This window comes from Xiphophorus maculatus, chromosome 1, assembly GCF_002775205.1.
Source record: "Xiphophorus maculatus strain JP 163 A chromosome 1, X_maculatus-5.0-male, whole genome shotgun sequence".
Taxonomy (NCBI): domain Eukaryota; kingdom Metazoa; phylum Chordata; class Actinopteri; order Cyprinodontiformes; family Poeciliidae; genus Xiphophorus; species Xiphophorus maculatus.
In genome coordinates, this window is record NC_036443.1 from 127,842 (window position 1) to 148,017 (window position 20,176).

Consider the following 20,176-nt stretch of genomic DNA (forward strand, 5'->3'; position numbering starts at 1 on the left):
GCCTTACCACTGAGTAGACACTCTTTCATCATTGTGTAGTGCCTTTAAATGTTAAGGGTATCGCCTTTAATTTGGCTTACTTATTAAATTAATTTGTTTTCAAATTCAGTCAGGTAAATAAAGACATTGCATCAGATCTTAATACAATGGGGTGTCTCACTGTTGGGTATCGAATGTAATACAGAAGTCAATGCAAGTTTAGACATTTTGACTTGTTTTAGGGAACAACAGACGCAGACCACAGTCACAGTGGGATTTTGTTGAGGCAGTCAAGTGAGTTACAACTGCTTTAGATGAATGAAAATCTGTTTTAGTTTGGCCATTTGTGCTGACACAGGTATCAGCCTGTTTGCTTCTCAATCTATACCATGGTTAAAAACGCAAATAAAAAACCAGATCACTGTTATGACCTAAACTTTTTTTTACTACAACAATAGAGACAATGCAAAGTTTTCTCTAGACACATGTAGTATAGCATGAAGTTTCCATCTTACTTGTTGCTACAAGTTGTCAGTCAGCTGTGTGGCAGAGGGGGCCCTGTGCTTTTTTCTACCAATTTTAAAACAACATTTTTGTTTTCTGCAAAAAACGTTTGCAGAAACTTTTGCTTTTTAGAGATCATTTATGGATATAGCTTAGTTGCAAGCTCACAAAGGTATACCCAAAACGTTGTTGTGAATCTTCCTTGTGATTCAGAGAAAAGACGTGGCTTCAAGTAAATAACACTCCAGAACCCGTAACACATCTAAAACTGAAGCATAAAGAATGTGAGTTTAGTCAAATCCAGCTTCTTGGACGCCAAATATTTCACAGCATCAGTATTACAACTTATATAAATAATATATGCCGTAAAATAAGAGTGAATGCAGATATTCTGGAGAAAAATGTTAATATTCCCCAAGTGCTTCAATGATTATTAGCTGGCATGATCAAATAAGCCAGAGAACATCAGTTGGAAATTTTCCAAGCCCTCAGCTGACTTTCTGTCTGCAGAAATGAAGATTTACTTACCTTAGTAAGTAAATCTTCATTTCTGCAGACAGAAAGTCTGCATAGAGTAGAAAGAGAAATCGGGACACTACCTTAACTGTTGGATATTGTTGTCAATGCTGCAACAGCACATGTGTCTTTAACACTTTTTCAACAGGTTTAATAATCCATCAGGATTATGTAAAGATCAGATTGGTGGGGCTACAATGTCACATGTGATGGTAGACAGTTCGCAACCCAAATCAGTATTTTCCTAAACTATTGAAATGCATTCCATAATAGTATAAATAGCATAATTCAGTGAAACAAATGTAAGTTAATCAAGATGACCATACTATTAAAATCTAATACTGCACCATGTTTTCACCAATAGGAAAAAAAAAATTCATTTGTACTTCTAACTACGTTCCAGTTCAAAAGCTTTAATGAATCCATCTGCAGCAGCACCGAAAGTGGCATGGAGTCAAATCAAAGCGACAATTTATTTACACAGAGTGCAAAACCAAAGGAGTGATTAAAAAGGCTACATGAAATCAAAACCATTGAATTAGATGGAAATGGATATTTTCTCACAATACAGACCATAGCTGACCTGGAAAAAACAAACACACACAAAACAAATCTCTCATAAACACACTTGCTATTTTGGATTTCTTACAAGCCTTTGTACACATAATGCCTTAAACCGAGCTATAAAGCCTAAACCAATGTTTGAACAGTGTACAAAACTGTCACAACCCACAGGATTTGAGTGGTGTAAATCGATTCTCACAAATACGCCATGTTCATCCGAAACAGACATTATTTATATCCTCGAATGCAAACAGTCAATGGAGACGTACAGGAGGATTTTTTGTTTTTGAGTAGAAAGAATTAAACAAATGGAATGGACACATGAACTAAAACACTTCAGCATCATAAAGCAGACTGTTCCTGTCTTCTTGCCAGAAATGAAAACAAAAAATAAAATAATCTTCAAAATGTAGGAGAATGTTGACTAATTTTATAATGTTCAGGCTGAGTATTGTTAGAAGTGCTTATGTTTTTGTGTCCACCCAAATCAAACAGTTCTGCTGCCCTTTAATGATAACACAAAATATATTTGTCTGATATATATTGAGCTACATACATTTTTAAAATAAGTCACACTATCATCAATATCTGCAAATACCACGTCCTGCAAAGAGCTGGACGTGTATATCAAAATATATTCAATTTTGATTGGATTCAGAAATAATATTAATCACATAAACAAGAGCTTGATTAGAGGATTTAACTGATTTGACCAGTTGTGATCCAGGTTTAACCATTTGTTACTTCAGTAAAAATATCTGTAAATACCACAGGAAGAGGGAAACCGAAAAAAAAAAAAAAAAAGCAAAAGGTGAAACCATGGATATGAACTGGATCCAACATTTGTGAAATTCTCTTCGCCAGATGGTGAGCTCTAGTCTGGGCATGTCCCAAAAATATACAAGAGTATGAAAAATGCATTGGATAGGACTTTTTTCACAGTGTGTTTCCTGTTGTACTCATGCACACACACACACACCCCGGCACACACACACACACACATAAACGTTCACCCCCACAGAGAATGACACACATGGACAGATGCAGACATGCACCATCTCCCAAAACACATAAAATGAGCCGGGGGTCCACATTTGCTAAATACTCCCAGTGGTGTGGGCAATATGGCTCAGGTTCATTGACAAAAACTACTCTGCTAGGCTATGTTTGCGCCACATAAAAAAAAACAACAAAAGACACAAACTAAGTCAACCAAAGCGTCCACATAATACCGACTTTCAGCAAGGAGCCATACACAATGACGTCTTCCTGTTGTCTATGTGACTTTCCTCACTGCTTCCCAGTGATGGTCCTGCGGTGTTCTCCTCAGCCTTGTAAAGTTCCACCGAGTCAAACGAGAGAAAGGTGTTAAAGGCTCTAATCTGGCAGACTACAGTGTTTGGCTCAGCGTCAGTAAAATCACAGCTCCTTAGCAGCAAAGTGTTGTTAATGAAATGTGACTGGGTTATTACGGCTTCATGGAGGGGAATGTAAGGACGCTAAAACGGCTGACTCTTAAAAGAAGTTCCTCATAAGTTTGAATCCAGTCACAAAAGGTATGAATAAAAAGATCTTCAAGGATCCTTCCCTTAGAAATCAGGTGGTGGAGGACACAACCGCATAAAAAGGCCAGAAAGTCAATGCTCCACTAAAAACTGTTCCTCATAGGGAATTTTCTTTCTCTCTCAGTGATGACTTGGTAAATCAGTCTGTGGTGAAAGTTTGATGCTGTTGGTGTATTGAGAGGCTCAGCTGAGGCTTCTCAGAATTATCCCAAGAGTCACTGGAGTGACTGGAGAAGCTTTTTTTGTCCTGGGAGGTCAGTCCTTGAGGAGATTTTGTGAGGCCCGTTAGTGAATGGATACAGATATAGTGACTGGCCACTGCTTTGTTTTGAAAAAAACATGTTTGTGACCCTAAAGAGAAGAAAGAAGAAAGACAAGACATTAAACGATCAAAGGATTTGATTCAGCAAACCTTTTTTAGTCTATGGTACAATGCTAACAATATGTTCTATCATAATACAACATGCTGCTTACTATCTAACAGCACAAGTCCTAATCTAATTCAATTATCTTATCAACACCACTGCTGGACTGAAAAGGTTGTAAATCCTATGAGTTTTAGGGAACGGGGGGTTACACCTAGCTGTAAAAGCTACAAACTTCAATGTATTTCATTGGGATTTTATCAACAGACCAGCACAAAGTTGTGCAGAACAGCACTCTTCAAGTCCTGCCGATAAAATTCACCAAATCAGTCAGATTCTAAGGACATCTCTGAAATACCCACTTTGGTTGGCAACTTGGAGTTTAGTGCCTTGGCCAGGGCTACATATGTTTTTTAGCTATGTCTGGATATTTTCTTTTTGAAGAAAGGAACACACAACAAATACAGGAGATTGTTGTCAGATGTACAAAACAACTAATGCCACCACACCATTGCAGACTGAATGCTGAAACTGGATTTAAAAGGTACATAAAACAGCATTTAGAAAGTGTTTCTATTTCCTTCTCAACAGCTTTGTTTGTTTTTCAGGTGAATTGAACAGGTTGCATGTCATTTAAAGATAGAAAAAGACTGAAAATAATTTTTTGATGTCACACCTGCAAAATTTAGACAAGGATATGTTTAATCTTTATAATACAGAGAGACTTAATTCAAACATCAGCGCATATTTGTAGTATTCTTAGACATTTCAGCTACATGTAGACATTAATTAGTGGTATTAAAATATCAATTAGTTCTCTAATAAATCTTAACCACCATAATTTACATTAGTTAACCTGACTTCAGCCTGAACAAAGTGAGGAATGTAATTCATTTGATTGATTTTAACACTTCACACAAGATTATTTTACCCAGAATCAATTAACACTATTTATTATTTGCTTCTCATTTTAAAAATTCTAACCCAAATGAAAAGATCTCACATCGCTTTTATGTGATGGTAGCAAAAAACCCAAAAGCCAGAATCATACAGTATTCTGAATGTGAAGATATTTCACCCTCAGTTGAAGTCCTACAGTTAATGATTTAATTTAACCAATCACTTAATCAGGATAACCTCGCCAAATGAGTGGACTCGCACCATGAATATGTTATATGTATTAATCTATAAATGTTAATGCATAAATGATTCAGGGCAACAGTGGAGAAATGTGACATTTCAAGACTGCCCATATAAACCATGCAGACACTTCAATATAAGTTGATAAATCCATATAGAATTGCACAAATTCCCAGGGCTGGGCAAATAAATATTTATGACTCCACCAATTCCCCTTTTCTTCCTTTCCTTGGCAATTGTATATGATTCATTTTGTTTTCTCAGTGGAGGAGGGAAAAATCAATCTTCGGATATTGGCTAGGAGACATAAAGCATGTTATTTCCAAATAATTGTGTTTTTGCAGAATATTAAAGCTTCACAGATACTCAGTCGACGTTCCCTGGACAGGGATTAATTTTATTTTTTAGCACATTTCCCTATGTTTTTACCTGCTATGCGGGTATGAATCATCGGCTCTAGCCTGACCGGCTTTTAATAGGACGACCTTGGTGTAGAAGGGTGTAGGATACGTAATCCTAGCACTAGCAATTCTTGTTGTTTAGGTTATTTTATAAATACAACATTTCCACAAATTGTTTTTGTCAAGAACTATTCTTGGATACACTCTCTCCTGCTTTGTTTTGAAAGAACGCTTGGACTTTTGAAGAAGCTTTTACCTTTGATGCGAACCCAGGGGAGCTGTTTTTGTTGTTATGTTTAGTAAAACTACCCATAACAACCCTGATTTCAAGTTTTTTTTACCCCAAAAAATCATCAAAGTGCCTACATCCTGACAAGCTGACAATTCCTTTGTGGTTTTCCTTCATCCAAGATTAACTGTTTCTACCCTCCTCTACTTTTAAGAGGCCCGACTCCAGGTTCTGACCGTGTTTACAAAAATAATGTTCTAAAGCCTGACTTATTCAACAAACATCAAAACTACGAGACTAAAAAAGTTGTCGATTTTTCATTTCTGCTGTGACAAAGTTGCCAAATCTGTAGCTGGGGCAGTTATGAGGTTGTTATTTCAGATTTACAGCTGTAACTACGCAGACATAAAAATGACAGGATTTTCTTGAAATTTATCTCTGACCTGGCGATGAGATAAAGAGACTTGCTGCATTTCACGAATCCCCCAAGCGTCTCGGGTCCTCAGAGCCAAAGGCTGCGCAGCGCAGTTTGGCCTCTCATTTGTGGGGCTGTTGCTGACTAAATATAAGAGTGTTTATGAAATGGAGGTTTCAATTATAGCCCAGGGCTTAAGACAGGTTGAGCTTAGTCATAAATGTGTTGGTGGAAAACACATGATGAATAGAGACCAAATGCTGATTTGCTTAATGAACCTCTGGACATTTTGTAAATTTTTGAATTTAAAATATGGCTTCCTGATTTCTGCCCTCTTGTGTATGAAAAATTAAAATAGCCTAATTAATTAACTTTCTGCTTTTTTTTTTGTTTTGCTTTTTTAATTACTACTCCAATGTGGGATTTTTGCTTAAAGTTATTATAACAGCAGAAATACATAGCACAAAATGCCTCAAACCAAGGTCAAGTTATCAGCGTGCAAATCAGCATAAATGAGCTTGTTATCCAAAATTCATACTTGCTGTTTTCCCCTTTGTCCTACGACGGCTCCCTGGGCAAAGGCTGAAAAAGAAAAGTAGAGGGTGAGAATCAAGTGAATAGTGCTGACACAAACATCTCATTTCCTCAATTATATACAAATTACACACAACATGATCATTTCATTTGAAAGTACCAATCTTCAAGTTAAATTTTTTAGGATGTTTTGAGACTTGATAGTGGGGTAGACTTGATTATATTTTCAGCTGCTGTGGTTTTCTTTCACACAGCACTGTGTCAGACAAACCAAATCCTTTGACCAACCTGTTCCCCTCGTCACCTGTGGTGGCGCTGAACCTAGAACCACTGAAGGAACAATACAAAACCTCTGAAAAAGACACTGAGTGCAACTTCCTTCTTTAAAAAAGGGCAAACAAAAATGGAGGTTTTAGCAGTTGGAGCAGTCTTTTATCACTTTTGTAGTTGATAAAAGACTGTAAGCTGTTTCTCCAGCTAGTGGTAGGCTAGTATGTTTGTATTTAACTTGGAGCACTGTAGTCTACTTCCTGCTTCTGAAGTTTTCTCTGGTCCAGTTAGTATTCACTTATGTATTCAAACTACAACCGAATCGAGACCTAGGTTTTTAGGCAAACCAGAGTTTGCTTTTTTGGTCCGCATCAAAGTTCAATTATGCATTCATCCCTCCCCAAACGAACCAGATCTTCTAGACAAATTTGCTGGAGTTTGATTAAAGCAAACTAAACAGAACTGCTGTGAATCTTAAGATAAGGAGCTTGTGGTAACTTCATACGCTAACAGGTGCTGCTTTGCTCCTCAATCTGAATATACAAGGAGCATATAATAACTATCTCATCATTTGCATTCAAGAGAAAACTTTTTCTTTGATTAGAACCTACTATTCTTTCACTGGATTAGCGGTAAGGAAGAATGATAAAGAGTAATCTTCATTGTTTCATTGTGAACACAATAACTACAGTCCTCTCATAATTGTTTTCCTCTGACCACAAGATGAAACAGCTTCTATGCCTTCTCAAAACTAGCGAATGAGCAAACTTTTGGCTCATTCGCTCATTGGCTCATAGGAGAAACATGAACTTTTGATCAGAGGTACCTCAGCGAGACAAGCTGTCTGGGAGGAGCATTGGCATTCCCAGCAGCCGGTCCCATTCTTCCGCCGCGGCGTTCCGACTTGGTATTCCGCCTGCCCCCCGCCTGTCACTCCGCTATCAGTCACTCTGTCCGTCCTGCCTAGCCCTGTTGCCTTTAAAGAAATTCAGTTCTCTGAAGAGGTGTTGATCCATCACACCTCTCTCGCAGCATGTCATCTAAATGCTAAGTACTTCCACTGCATCTTTAAATCAAAACAAGAAAAGAAATGAGCACAGGATGTGAGTGGTTAAAAGGGATAAACGTTTATAAGGGCACAATAGAATCATCTGGGCAGACCCTTTGCTTCTTTGCATTCATTTTCGAAGAAGTGCGGGAAAGGAGAAAGTGATTAAGAGGGACTCTGTGGGTCTTGAAAAACCCACAGGTCTTATCTCTTTAAAGGCACAAGAGAGGGGGGGGAGCTAATGCAGATCCCATCAGTTGCCAGGAAAATCCATTTGATTTTCCTGTAAATAAATTATCAGACCTGTGCCCCCACAGTGTAAGTTCCTGCCTCTTCTTTGTCTCTCTGTCTCAGTCCAAGTGTTTGCTTTGATCGAAGGGGATTCTTGAAGTCAGGGCAGGAGTGCTGAGGCAGCACAGGCAACCGGGACTATTAACTGCTGCCACTAATTAAAAGGGTAACATGGTGAGTTTGGCCCCATGGGACCAACTGGCACGAGAGATGAAGCACGCTGTTTGTGCGTCGTGCTCTCCAGTAAACAGCACTCATTGCCTCTAGTGTTTACAAGACAGAGGACCCAAGGACATCCAAGATGCATTTATCTCCCATCGGCACGATGGATGAGGGAGATTCGCAGATAAGAAGTGAGAACCAGAGCTCTGCTAATTGCTAAAGTTGCTATGAAATTTAAAGGGGCAGGTTAATGTGTTTTCCAGCCACATGGTGCCATTTGATCAAGTAACTATGCTATCTCCAATTATCAAATAAACGCTGTATATATTAGGGTGACCATATTTTAATTTGGGGAAACCAGGACAACCTGGAGCGTGGGGGGGGAGGGGTGCTCTAAAAGCGGGGAAACTCCATACATTTGCGCTTTGGCATGTTGTTGGGTACTGACAACAACGCTATCTATCTTCTGATTAAGAACAGGGCTGCCCGCACTGACAAGGCTCAGGGATTACGTCACACGCAGCGCCGTGCGCAGTGCCCTAGTGCCTGTAAATTTAATGAAGGAAATTTAAAAAACAGGGCATTTCCTCACTTTCTAAAAAAAACCCGGGACGCCCGGGACAGGACGTGAAACACGGACATTTGGTCACCCTAGTATATATCAAATATGACTTAAACAAAATTTGACTTTAAAATTTAGCGCCTTGAAACTGGACAGCTGTCTCTTTAACCCTTACATGGGCAGACACATCTTTTTTTACATGAAAACTGCATGTAAAAAAAAGGTGTGCTTAAAATTTTGTACACGTTAAAGTCTATGTAATAGTTATTTTATTCAAAACTAAAGGTAACCTCACTAATCTGGAATGAAGAAACATTTTTTCTGTTGTCATGGGAACCACAAGGTTCTCAAGTAATTAAAGTCAAGTCAACTTTAATTAGTGCTTGCTCAATAATATCATCTGTTTGTCCAGAAAGTAGCATATGTGTGAATAATAACAGTTTGTAAAAGAATCTAGCTCTTTGCAGCGCCATGTTTTATGATAACATAGCTAGCAGACTGTCTCAACATGTGAGAGACAAGCTCTTATACTACAAGCGCCAAAGAAAAAGAAGCAAAGCTAAGGCTAAGTTAGAGACCCACTTGTTTATTCTGCCCAATTAGTTTTAAGCTCTACTTTTGTTTTACTGTCTTCTGGTATTTTATCTGTTTTTAATCTGTACTGTTTTACTTTTGTCTCGTTTCCTTGTAACTGTTAAGTGCTTCCTGTGAAAACGCTTTATAAATTAAGTTATTATTGTTATTAAGAACTAGCTGGCTGTTAGCTAACAGACTGACATGCTAACAGCTTTGCAGTCTGTTAATTTGTTAGAAAATTTGTTTTGCTCTGCTCATGGTTAAGACTCAGCCCTTAAGATTTTGATTTTGAAAACTGTACATGTGTACAGTTTCAGAGGTCATTTCAGAGGTTATTAGATGGCGATATCTCAATCTTACGATCTCTGAACTTACCTGTCATCTTTAAGCACATTCTGTGTCCTGACTGTTAGTGGACTGCCTCCTCAGCAGCTGGTATTCTAGCTATTTCTCCATAACAATCCCTCTTCTACAGCATCTCCACTAATCTCAACAGAGATTATTCATATCCTTATGGAAACACTACAAAAAGTAAATAATGTTCTTTTCTTGGAGCAACAGAGGTCACCTTAGAAGAGAGCCCCGCTAATTCCTGAACAATTGTTAAAAGATGAATGACAACGATGCATTAGTCTGTTTAAAAGGCAATTTAGAAGCATATTCAGACTTTTTTAAACGTGAATGAAGGCCAAATACAGTGCAGCACTCACTCAGCAGGGGCTGCTTCAGTTATTAAGGTAACAACTGGAATATTTGTAATCCAAGAAGCAACATAATATATATATGTTAAACATGAACAATCACAGTTTCCAACAGTTTTAAAGATTTAATACAAAATCTAAGCACTTTAAAAACTTCCAAAACACTTCACACAAATTAAATCATTTTCAACTATTTCCAACATCCCAACAAGCCCTCAACGTTTGATTGTAGGATCACTTCAGCTGGACAGAAAACAGACTTTCCTAGGTGGTTGCATAGCAGGACAACGGCTCTGCACAACTTATTAAAATACACACAAACAAAGTGCCTGAATAGCTCACAGAAATTTATAATACATAGAGAGAGTGCTGCTAAGCATGCTTGAATGTGTCCAGTGTTTATTATTAAAAAATAAGAGTTGAAATGTGGCCCATAGCTCAGACAATTTCACACCAGACAAAACTCCAGAGACAAGCGACATGCTGGGTAAAACACAAGTGGCAATTCAAAGCCCTGCAATGACAGAAATTCAAATAGGAGAGCGGGGCACAGTGTGCCGAAAGTGACAGCAGAAGGGCCGACATCCACCCTGGGTCTCAGGCTGGGAAAAAAAGAGAGAGAGAGGGATTGGAGGGAGCCAACATATGCTTGCTAAAGTTGAACTGAAAAAAAAAAAAATTTAAAGAATGGCAGAACTTGCAAAATAGTGTTGCTATTCTATTCCTTATGAATAAATATAAGAGGAAATATTGACTGAGAATCTAATCATAAAACTTCTTGCCGCATGCTAGGACAATAACACAACACCTCTGGTAGTAAATATGAGAAAGTCAAATAGGAATCCTGAGCTGTTTCTTTCTTTTGTGAACATCTCTATCAATCTAAAATATCCCAATACATCTTCTGCATCGCTCCATGCTCCGCCTCGCCCAGACTGATGATCATGCCGCAACATCTGACAAACAGATGAGGAGTGCATTTTCTCTCGAGTCCTGACAAATTAAAAGACCTGGAAATGAAAGGGGAATAAAAGCGTAGATTTTGCGAAGTGTAACCTCTGCGTTTGTTGTGCCACATGCCTTGTCTGAACATCAGTCATTTATTTCTGAATGTCGGCCTGTAACCAAAGGCAGAGCAGTCCATTTACAAAGTGTTAGCCCAGAGGAACCAGAGAGAGGCTGGGAGATACAATATGACCAGAGTGCTGTCACTTCCTGAGCAGATATGTGTATGAATGCCTGGAGGTGAGCCAGTGAAACATTAAAGTTGGACTCATGCGCTTTTCACAGGGAAGACAATGGTCCAATCATATCATCAATAATGTGTTCCTTTGATAAAAGATTAACATTTACCGCAACAGAGCTAGAAAATTTGAACCTTTCACTGAATATATCTTCTTTAGATTTAATACAAAGAAATATATAGTTTGCACAATTCCACAGACTTTAGTCATGTCAGCTTTGACGGAGCTGAAACACTCTGTGGGAAAGCATCAGTGAACCCTTTTCAAGTCTTGCCAAAGATTTTCAACTGGATTTGGATTTTTTCCTGGACTGGGCCATTCTAACACAAAAACCTCAACACCTTTCCATAGCAGATCTGGCTGGATGTTTGGGCTGTGTTCCCTGAAGGTGAAATGTCTTTCAGGATTTTCCAGCTCCATCCATTTTTTTACCCCTCCAGGGGATCTTTTGTGGGCTCTAGTGTCCCTTATATGACAGTAGGCTGACAGGAAACGGGGAAGGAGAGGCGGGAAGACATGCGGCAAATATCGTCGGGTCCAGGAGTCGAACCAGCGATGGCCGTGTCGAGGACTCAAGGCCTCCAAATATGGGTCGCGCTATCCACTATGCCACCACAGCACGCCATGCTCCATCCATTTTTACACCAACTCTGAACAGTACTTGCTGGAGAACTCCATCAGCTATGGTTCACTATGCCTCTAGCGTGTTAATTTTCTGGCACATGGACCATTCTGCATGTAGACCAGGAGCCTTATCTATAAATAATGCACACTTTCCACACTAAAAATTGGCATACAGACAAATTTTGAAAAGTGCGGCGCACAAACAATTCAGATGTATTAAGCAATAAAAGATTAAAATCATGAAAAACATCAGGTCCAATGCTTCTTTTGTGCATTGTAGTTTGTTATTGTCCACAAAAAATGTTTGCGTGGCTGCTGCACATTTTCACGGCAGGTAAAAAGTTTGTGTATATTTATGTAAACTTTCACGCCACATTAATTTTTGTACATGCCAACTTATGCATAAAATATGGTGCCGCACGTTTTTTTTTTGTGCACACGCTTTATACATGAAAGTCCAGAATATTACATTTTAGTTTTCAGCAGGTTTGCTTTGTTTCCTTATTAGTCAAAAACAAAGAGAAGTGAATGCATATGCACACCACACTTTTTAGATTTTTTTTGCAAACAGTATTTCATTTCCTTTTTTCTTTTCTTAAAGGCGAACAGAAACAAAACAAAATGTGCAAATATTGACAAAAAGTCAATATCTTGATAACTTTTTTCGGCCATGCCTTATGAACAATCTGACCAAGTTTGAACCCAATCAATAAAAATCCTTAGGATGAGTTTGATCAAATGCGAAGACTGTAAACTGTCAAAATGGCATGAAAATCTTAACTTCAATCCAAAATCGCTAACTTTGGATTGAAGTACACCATGACATAAATAGACTTTTCTGTGCGTCTTGGGGAGTTCTATAAGTGTGCCAAATTTCATGTCTCTACAACAGGGCTCTCAAACTCCAGTCCTCAAGGGCCGCAGACCTACAGTTTTTAGATGTGCCACAGGTATAAAACACTGGAATTAAATGGCTTAATTACCTCCTCCTTGTGTAGATCAGTTCTCCCAGCCTTGCTAATGACCTAATTATTCTATTCAGGTGTGGTGCAGCAGAGGCACATCTAAAAGTTGCAGGACTGCGGCCCTCGAGGACTGGAGTTTGTGACCCCTGCTCTACAATAAAGTAAGGTCAATACAGAGGGTACTTTGAAAGTTGCTAGGTGGCGCTTTGGGGCCATTTCTTTTGCATTTTTTCAAAATTGCCAATGTCCAATGATGATTTTTTTATTTCTCACAAATAAAGGATCAATGACGACAATTAGCTCATTTACTCATTTGGACATAAAAAATTTAATTTACATTTTTTATGTCCACTGAAAAAGCCTACACGCACACAAAAAGAATAATTATCCCTGAAACTGATCTTTTCTAAAAAAATTTAATATTACATTTTGAATTTTTTTTTCAAGGTTGATCTTTATAATTGAACTTGAGACACATATTCTGTTCAGGGTCAAATTGACCCACTGATTAAAATCAAGACAAATAAGTGATGCAGAGAGTATTTATGTTTTTCCCCCCACTTCTGCTGAGTGTGCCCTCAGTGTGGGTGGAGATTGCCCACGGGAACAGAAAAGGTTCCTGTCAAAAGTTGCATGAACACCTGCTTTTTTGCAGTTTCCTAGTGAAGTAAAGAGAATAGTGAGAAAGTGGACTTGTAGGGGTGCACGTGTGCATGTATGTGTGTGTCTGTGGGGGGGGGGAGCGGGACTATGTCTCATAGTTGCAAGGAAACATATAATTGGACATTTTTTCTTCTTTTTTTACCCTTAAACTTGAGTGCTGGGTCAAATTGACCCGACAGTATCTATGTAAAATGTAGACGTAGGGGTGGTTGCAAACGTGTAACATGAAAAAAATTTCAATTTATATGCAGAGTGCACCTATTAAGACAAATACAAAAAGTTTCATGCAAAAAAAATACTTACAACTATTTCAAAAAAAATGTTTAAACTTTAAAACAGGTCAATTTGACCCACAACATAACAGGAGGGATAAGAAGAAACGGAGCAATTATAATAGGCTTCACAGGGCTTTTGCTCCTTGAGCCTAATAAGCAAATAAGTGAGAGCTTGTCCAACTGACACTTCATTATCATTACACTTCTTAAAAGGGCAGTATTATGTAAAACCAACTTTTTTTTAGCTTTACATCGCATTATGTTATTGCTTCATCATAAAGATATGTGGAGTGTTGCCTTATACCTTTTATGCATGTTTGAGGAATCCTTCCATGGCAACCATTAAGGTTTGTAAAATGCTTGGTGGGACCTAGTTCCTCCTCAAAGCTGCAGTCTCTGTTCTTCTGCCTCACAGAGCAGCCCTCACCTGAAACTTCCCCACTCCTCTCCTTCAGACTAGCCATCAGCAGTTAGCAAACACCCAGTGGAACTGCACATCTGCACTCATTACACAAGCTACTTCTCAGAGCATTACTCTGATGAACATTTCTAAGTACATGTGAGAAAAATGTGGATGTGATGAGATGTGGACGGCAGAGTGTTGGTGAAAGCAGAAACTTGTTAAAGAGACAATGGCCTAATTTCAATGCGTTAAATTGCAAAGTCAAATTTCTTTAAAGCCATGTCTAATAAATTCCATATTTTTTATAACAACTGAAGGTGACAAAGTTATTTTTTAATGTGCTCTAAAACTGCACTGTGTGTGGCTGGAAAACACATAATACTGTCTCTTAAATATGCGCTACTATGTGTTTGCCTAAAACAAATTCTCAATGAAGTACATTAGAATAATGATTTTAATAGGAGAAACATGAAACGGTGAAAGGGAATGAATCTGCCGTTCTCTGGGCTGCAGCATTAATGCCAGATATCTGTTTAAGAATCATGTCAGAAGATTTACTATTTTTGAAGATGCAAACTCTTCTTGAATGACCTTTACTTTTTTCTGCTAGAATAAAAAGAGGACCACTTATTAAATATCTCCGTGCCTAAGGTCTGTTTTTTATTTATGCACAGTTCAGGAGTTTCTGTTCAACAGACATCCTAGTTTACTCCTCATTTTATGTATTTTATTTAGGCTAACTAGATGCTGGTGCAACATTACAAGCAAGGAACTTCTAATACACATCCAGTGTAAGACGGAGCCAAATGAACTACGTAAATGGAGGAAAGCAACGCCATTGGTCGAGGCTTCGCAATACACACCAGTGGAGCTCGGACCCTATAAAAAACTGATACCAGAAGTAGAAGGCAAGAGATTTTGGGACTACTGTAACGATGTGTATGTGATGTTTTGGTTCCGCAGATGTGCATTAAAAATCTCTTTTCGTTTGACCATGAGCAGATGGAGTTCCGAGTCTTATTTAACCTTTATTTATATATTCTATGAGTTTAGGCACCTTTAAATTCCTCCATATAAATGGTGACCCCGACGTGCCGATTCAGCCGATTCAGACTTAAGGGGGACAAAAAGGTGTCTCTCTCTCCAGACTAGCTGCAAGACAAGGATCCGGGCCAGACACAGAAAAAGAGGTAAGATTTGTATCTCTTGCTTATTAAATTATAGAAAGGATTCTTGTCTGGTGGCAGTCTGAAGAGCTAAAAAGTGATAAGGTTCTTTTCTGCTCATCATCAAGCGATCCCTTAGCACTAAGGGGGGTTGCCTAATCACCAAGGCTCATAGTTACCTTTTACATTCTGGAAATATACGCAACCCTTAAAATAAGCACCTTTTTCAGTCTGGCTTTACGCCCTTTTGGCGATGTGTAACACTCTAGGAATTTCCATTCCGCGTTATAAGTTACCACATTTCAGCGAGCTGGGTGAAGCTATTCTGAGCAAGCGCCTTCGCGAGTTGATTAATTAAAACATATCACGATTTGTTAAATACGGCGTGAGGCCGTGGGTTAGGAGAATGGCAAGAGGCCATGAGTTTTAATATTAAGCCAGCTGAATCTGCGAAGAGAGATTGAGATCTCTAGAAATAAGCCAGGAGAATTTTCAAAACTTCCCCGGTTTCAAAGTGACGGAACTCTCCACCAAGAGAGAAAGCAGATTTCTCTGTGTGGCCTGAGAATATATGTATAAGAAAAAAGCAGAGATTGCCATCTCTTAAGTTGTTGAAAAAGAAGAAAAAGAAATAGAGCAGAGATTGAGATCTCTATATAGTTGTTGTGAAAGCGCTAAGGTTAAAAGGTCGATCGGACCATGTAACCCAGCCGGGTGGGAGCATGACTCTGAGTTCCGTCTCTCTGCTGAGGAGACAGAGGTCTCCCAGTTAGGGCACTGGAAGGCCTTTAAAGAGTATGAGACAAGCTCTGAGAAGTCTCGAAGTTTTAGTAACTGAGTTTTTTAAGGATTGTTTTGTGAGTTAAACTGCAGTATTTGTTTTAATTTCCTTGTCTGAGATCTCTGGAGAGGAGTAAGTGGTTCTGTTGCCATGGCTGAAATGACTAAGTACTAACAGAATTAAATGTGTGCATATATAAATTGGACAATGGCTAGTTAAATCAGTAGCCAACTAAATTTTATATTTTTATAAATAAGTATAATAATCAATAAATTTATATAAACTAGAATCCCCAGGGAGGAAAGAGGTGTAATAAAATTGATAGGAGGTAGAAATATAAATACATTGCTCAAAAAAATAAAGGGAACACTTAAACAACACAATATAACTCCAAGTAAATCAAACTTCTGTGAAATCAAACTGTCCACTTAGGAAGCAACACTGATTGACAATCAATTTCACCTGCTGTTGTGCAAATGGAATAGACAACAGGTGGAAATTATTGGCAATTAACAAGACACACTCAATAAAGGAGTGGTTCTGCAGTTGGGACCACAGACCACTTCTCAGTACCTATGCTGTCTGGCTGATGTTTTGGTCAGTTTTGAATGTTGGTGGTGCTTTCACACTCGTGGTAGCATGAGACGGACTCCACAAACCACACAAGTGGCTCAGGTAGTGCAGCTCATCCAGGATGGCACATCAATGCAAGCTGTGGCAAGAAGGTTTGCTGTGTCTGTCAGCGTAGTGTCCAGAGGCTGGAGGCGCTACCAGGAGACAGGCCAGTACACCAGGAGACGTGGAGGAGGCAGTAGGAGGGCAACAACCCAGCAGCAGGACCGCTACCTCCGCCTTTGTGCAAGAAGGAACAGGAGGAGCACTGCCAGAGCCCTGCAAAATGACCTCCAGCAGGCCACAAATGTGCATGTGTCTGCACAAACGGTTAGAAACCAACTCCATGAGGATGGTATGAGGGCCCGACGTCCACAGATGGGGGTTGTGCTCACAGCCCAACACCGTGGAGGACACTTGGCATTTGCCAGAGAACACCAGGATTGGCAAATTCGCCACTGGCGCCTTGTGCTCTTCACAGATGAAAGCAGGTTCACACTGAGCACATGTGACAGACGTGACAGAGTCTGGAGACGCTGTGGAGAGCGGTCTGCTGCCTGCAACATCCTTCAGCATGACCGGTTTGGCAGTGGGTCAGTAATGGTGTGGGGTGGCATTTCTTTGGAGGGCCGCACAGCCCTCCATGTGCTCACCAGAGGTAGCCTGACTGCCATTAGGTACCGAGATGAGATCCTCAGACCGCTTGTGAGACCATATGCTGGTGCGGTTGGCCCTGGGTTCCTCCTAATGCAGGACAATGCTAGACCTCATGTGGCTGGAGTGTGTCAGCAGTTCCTGCAAGATGAAGGCATTGAAGCTATGGACTGGCCAGCCCGTTCCCCAGACCTGAATCCGATTGCGCACATCTGGGACATCATGTCTCGCTCCATCCACCAACGTCACGTTGCACCACAGACTGTCCAGGAGTTGGCGGATGCTTTAGTCCAGGTCTGGGAGGAGATCCCTCAGGAGACCATCCGCCACCTCATTAGGAGCATGCCCAGGCGTTGTAGGGAGGTCATACAGGCACGTGGAGGCCACACACAATACTAAGCCTCATTTTGACTTGTTTTAAGGACATTACATTAAAGTTGGATCAGCGTGTAGAGTTATTTCACTTTAATTTTGTGTGTGGCTCCAAATCCAGGCCTCCATTGGTTAATAAATTTGATTTCCATTGATGATTTTTGTGTGATTTTGTTGTCAGCACATTCAACTTTGTACAGAACAAAGAATTCAATAAGAATATTTCTTTCATTCAGATCTAGGATGTGTTATTTGAGTGTTCCCTTTATTTTTTTGAGCAGTGTAGAATGAGTGTTGCTGAGATGAATGGCTGAATACAGTTAAATACACAGAAAACAAAACGAGTTCAATGGAATATTTATATTTCAACACTGACCTTAGTTGTAAGAACATAAAACCTTCTCTTGGTTGTAGATTTATTTAAGCATAAAAGGAGCAACGTCCTGAATATGAGGCATTAACCTTTACAATCCAAATCCTCGTGAATTGAATTACAATATAGAAGTGCATGATCTATTCCTTATTACTATAATTACACATTACAACAAACGACAGAGTTTTGGAGAAATCTGAAATATGATGTTTAACCTTCACTAATTTGTAACCTTTGACAGACCAGTGAGTTGATGGCACCTGACTCAATGAGGAATAAAAGAAAGTGATTTGTGTTTAAGCTTACTGCTATGTTTGATAGTTGTCGGAGCACCGACTCAGTTTCTGATCACTTGAAATGCTGGTAAGAGCGAAAATACTCTTTGTGGAGTTGTTTTTCACTGAGGAAATCTGGCGCCATAGAAGGTCGAATTGACCTGGCTTCCGGCTTCCCCTTGCATGCGAAGCCGAAGTGAGACGGGAAGAATGTCTGGGAAACAATCTGTTTGGATAGATAAGAATAATAATTGGCTTGTTTTGCACCTTTGAAATGGAGCAGATGTTGGAGGTCAATAGGTCTGAATATTCCCAAAGAAACTCCAATACACACTCATTTGAAAGCTGATAGAGTTCTTACGTAAGGACACACATCAAACACGGGCAGTAATGCTATTGGTCAAAACTTACCAACTTACACCAATGAAAATGAGATTCTATAAAACTGACTGACTAAGAATACGGGGAGATTTTGGGGAGATTTTTGAGAATTGACTTTGTACTGTAAGTTGATCTGTGGAACAGTGTAATAAATCTCCACCCGCCGTGGCCTGCAGTCCTGTGAAGGACTCGTCTGAGTATTATTTCTAATCTATAAATATAATTAAGACCTTTGCTGATCCCACAATAACAGTGCGCAGCGTCTAATAAAGTCTATTTCAGAATCAAAAATGTTCTCATGTGAAGACTACGTCCCACTGAGAATTAAACAGTTTGCAAGTGCTTCTGCATGTGGTAAATATTAAAGGTGTATGTGAGAAATAAAGCGACAGCGTATGAAACCACAAAACAGAATATTTTATGCAAAACATGAGAGCAAAGCCACAATCAAGTGTGCCAAAGGGGTCTTAACCAGCCGTTTTAGATGAAGCTTTTACTCTGAAGTGAGGTGTTTAGATAAAACAAAATTAAATAAAACATTTTGAAAGAATATTTTACCTACAAAAACTGATAAAAAAAAGATATTTCTCTAGATTTGACATGTGATGTGGAACAATAACTAAATATCTCTTTTCTTTGGAGCCACAGATGTTTTAGATGCATAAGGTTATAGTAGCTCCAAACCGGTCTTGTTGCAACATGTTGAGGAAATAGATAACTCTTATCCATCTTATACGTTGCATGTTATTGCTATTCCAGCATTGCTTGCACAAGCAAACAATGCTGGAGGGAAAAAAAGATGTCAGCCGCACTGTCACGAAATGATACCTGGAGATAAAGGTATTATTAATTTAGCACAGTGCGTCACAGCAAAGGAAAAATAACTGAAAAAAACTTAGACCAACTCAAAACCACTCGCATTCTTTATGTTGTTGTTGCCCGTTAGGGGAAATATTATGCATACTCCAACCATGTAGCACCATTTTATAGCACAATCAAGTCATTGTCACCATCAGCTATAAAAATGCTTTATATCAAACATGGTATAAAAGAAATTTGACTTTTTGAAGTCAATTTTCTTTTTGATGCCTTGAAATTGAGCCTCTGTCTCTTTAAGAAGCTCCTGCTCTTTCTGACACACCACCTTCAGGAAGTTATCACAGCAATGCTTCTCATTATGCCATTAACAACCGTTGTTAGGAGCATTGGACTGATGCACAGTTCCATCAGCTGTTTGCTAATTTCTGCTGCTGCTAGTCTCGAGGAATTGAGTGGCGGAGGGTTGCTCTGAAAGAGGAACCTCAGCTTCGTGAAAGTAGGTGGATTCCTCAAACATGCATGAAAGAATCAAAGCAACACCCCAGGTACCTTTTTAATGAGGTAATAACTTCATAGGATGATATAAAGCTCAAAAAGGTTTATTCTACATAATCCTCCCTCTTTAACGAGGACAAACATGCTGCTTGGCCTTTTGGTGCTGCTGGGTGCAGCATGGTGAACAGGCTTTGAAGCTTCACCATCATCTCCAAACATCTTCATGTTCCTATGATCTCAGTTCCCAATAAT

The 20,176-nt window shown here is 39.3% G+C and overlaps 1 protein-coding gene across 3 annotated transcripts in view; it reads right to left on the bottom strand.

Annotated features, from left to right (window-relative positions):
* Nucleotides 1-1,445: 1,445 nt before the first annotated feature.
* The window catches only part of LOC111609308 (protein FAM19A5-like), a 125,292-nt gene continuing 106,561 nt past the window's right edge, over nucleotides 1,446-20,176 (bottom strand). For 2 of the 3 annotated variants that reach the window (XM_023336910.1, XM_023336900.1), the window contains 2 exons: nucleotides 6,217-6,260; nucleotides 1,446-3,479 (listed from right to left, as the gene is read on the bottom strand). In XM_023336910.1, the coding sequence (XP_023192678.1) occupies nucleotides 3,414-3,479; nucleotides 6,217-6,260 (110 nt within the window). In that variant the 3' untranslated portion in view covers nucleotides 1,446-3,413. Of the gene's footprint in view, nucleotides 3,480-5,706; nucleotides 5,823-6,216; nucleotides 6,261-20,176 lie in introns of all 3 variants that reach the window. The other variant, XR_002753051.1, reaches the window with a different exon arrangement.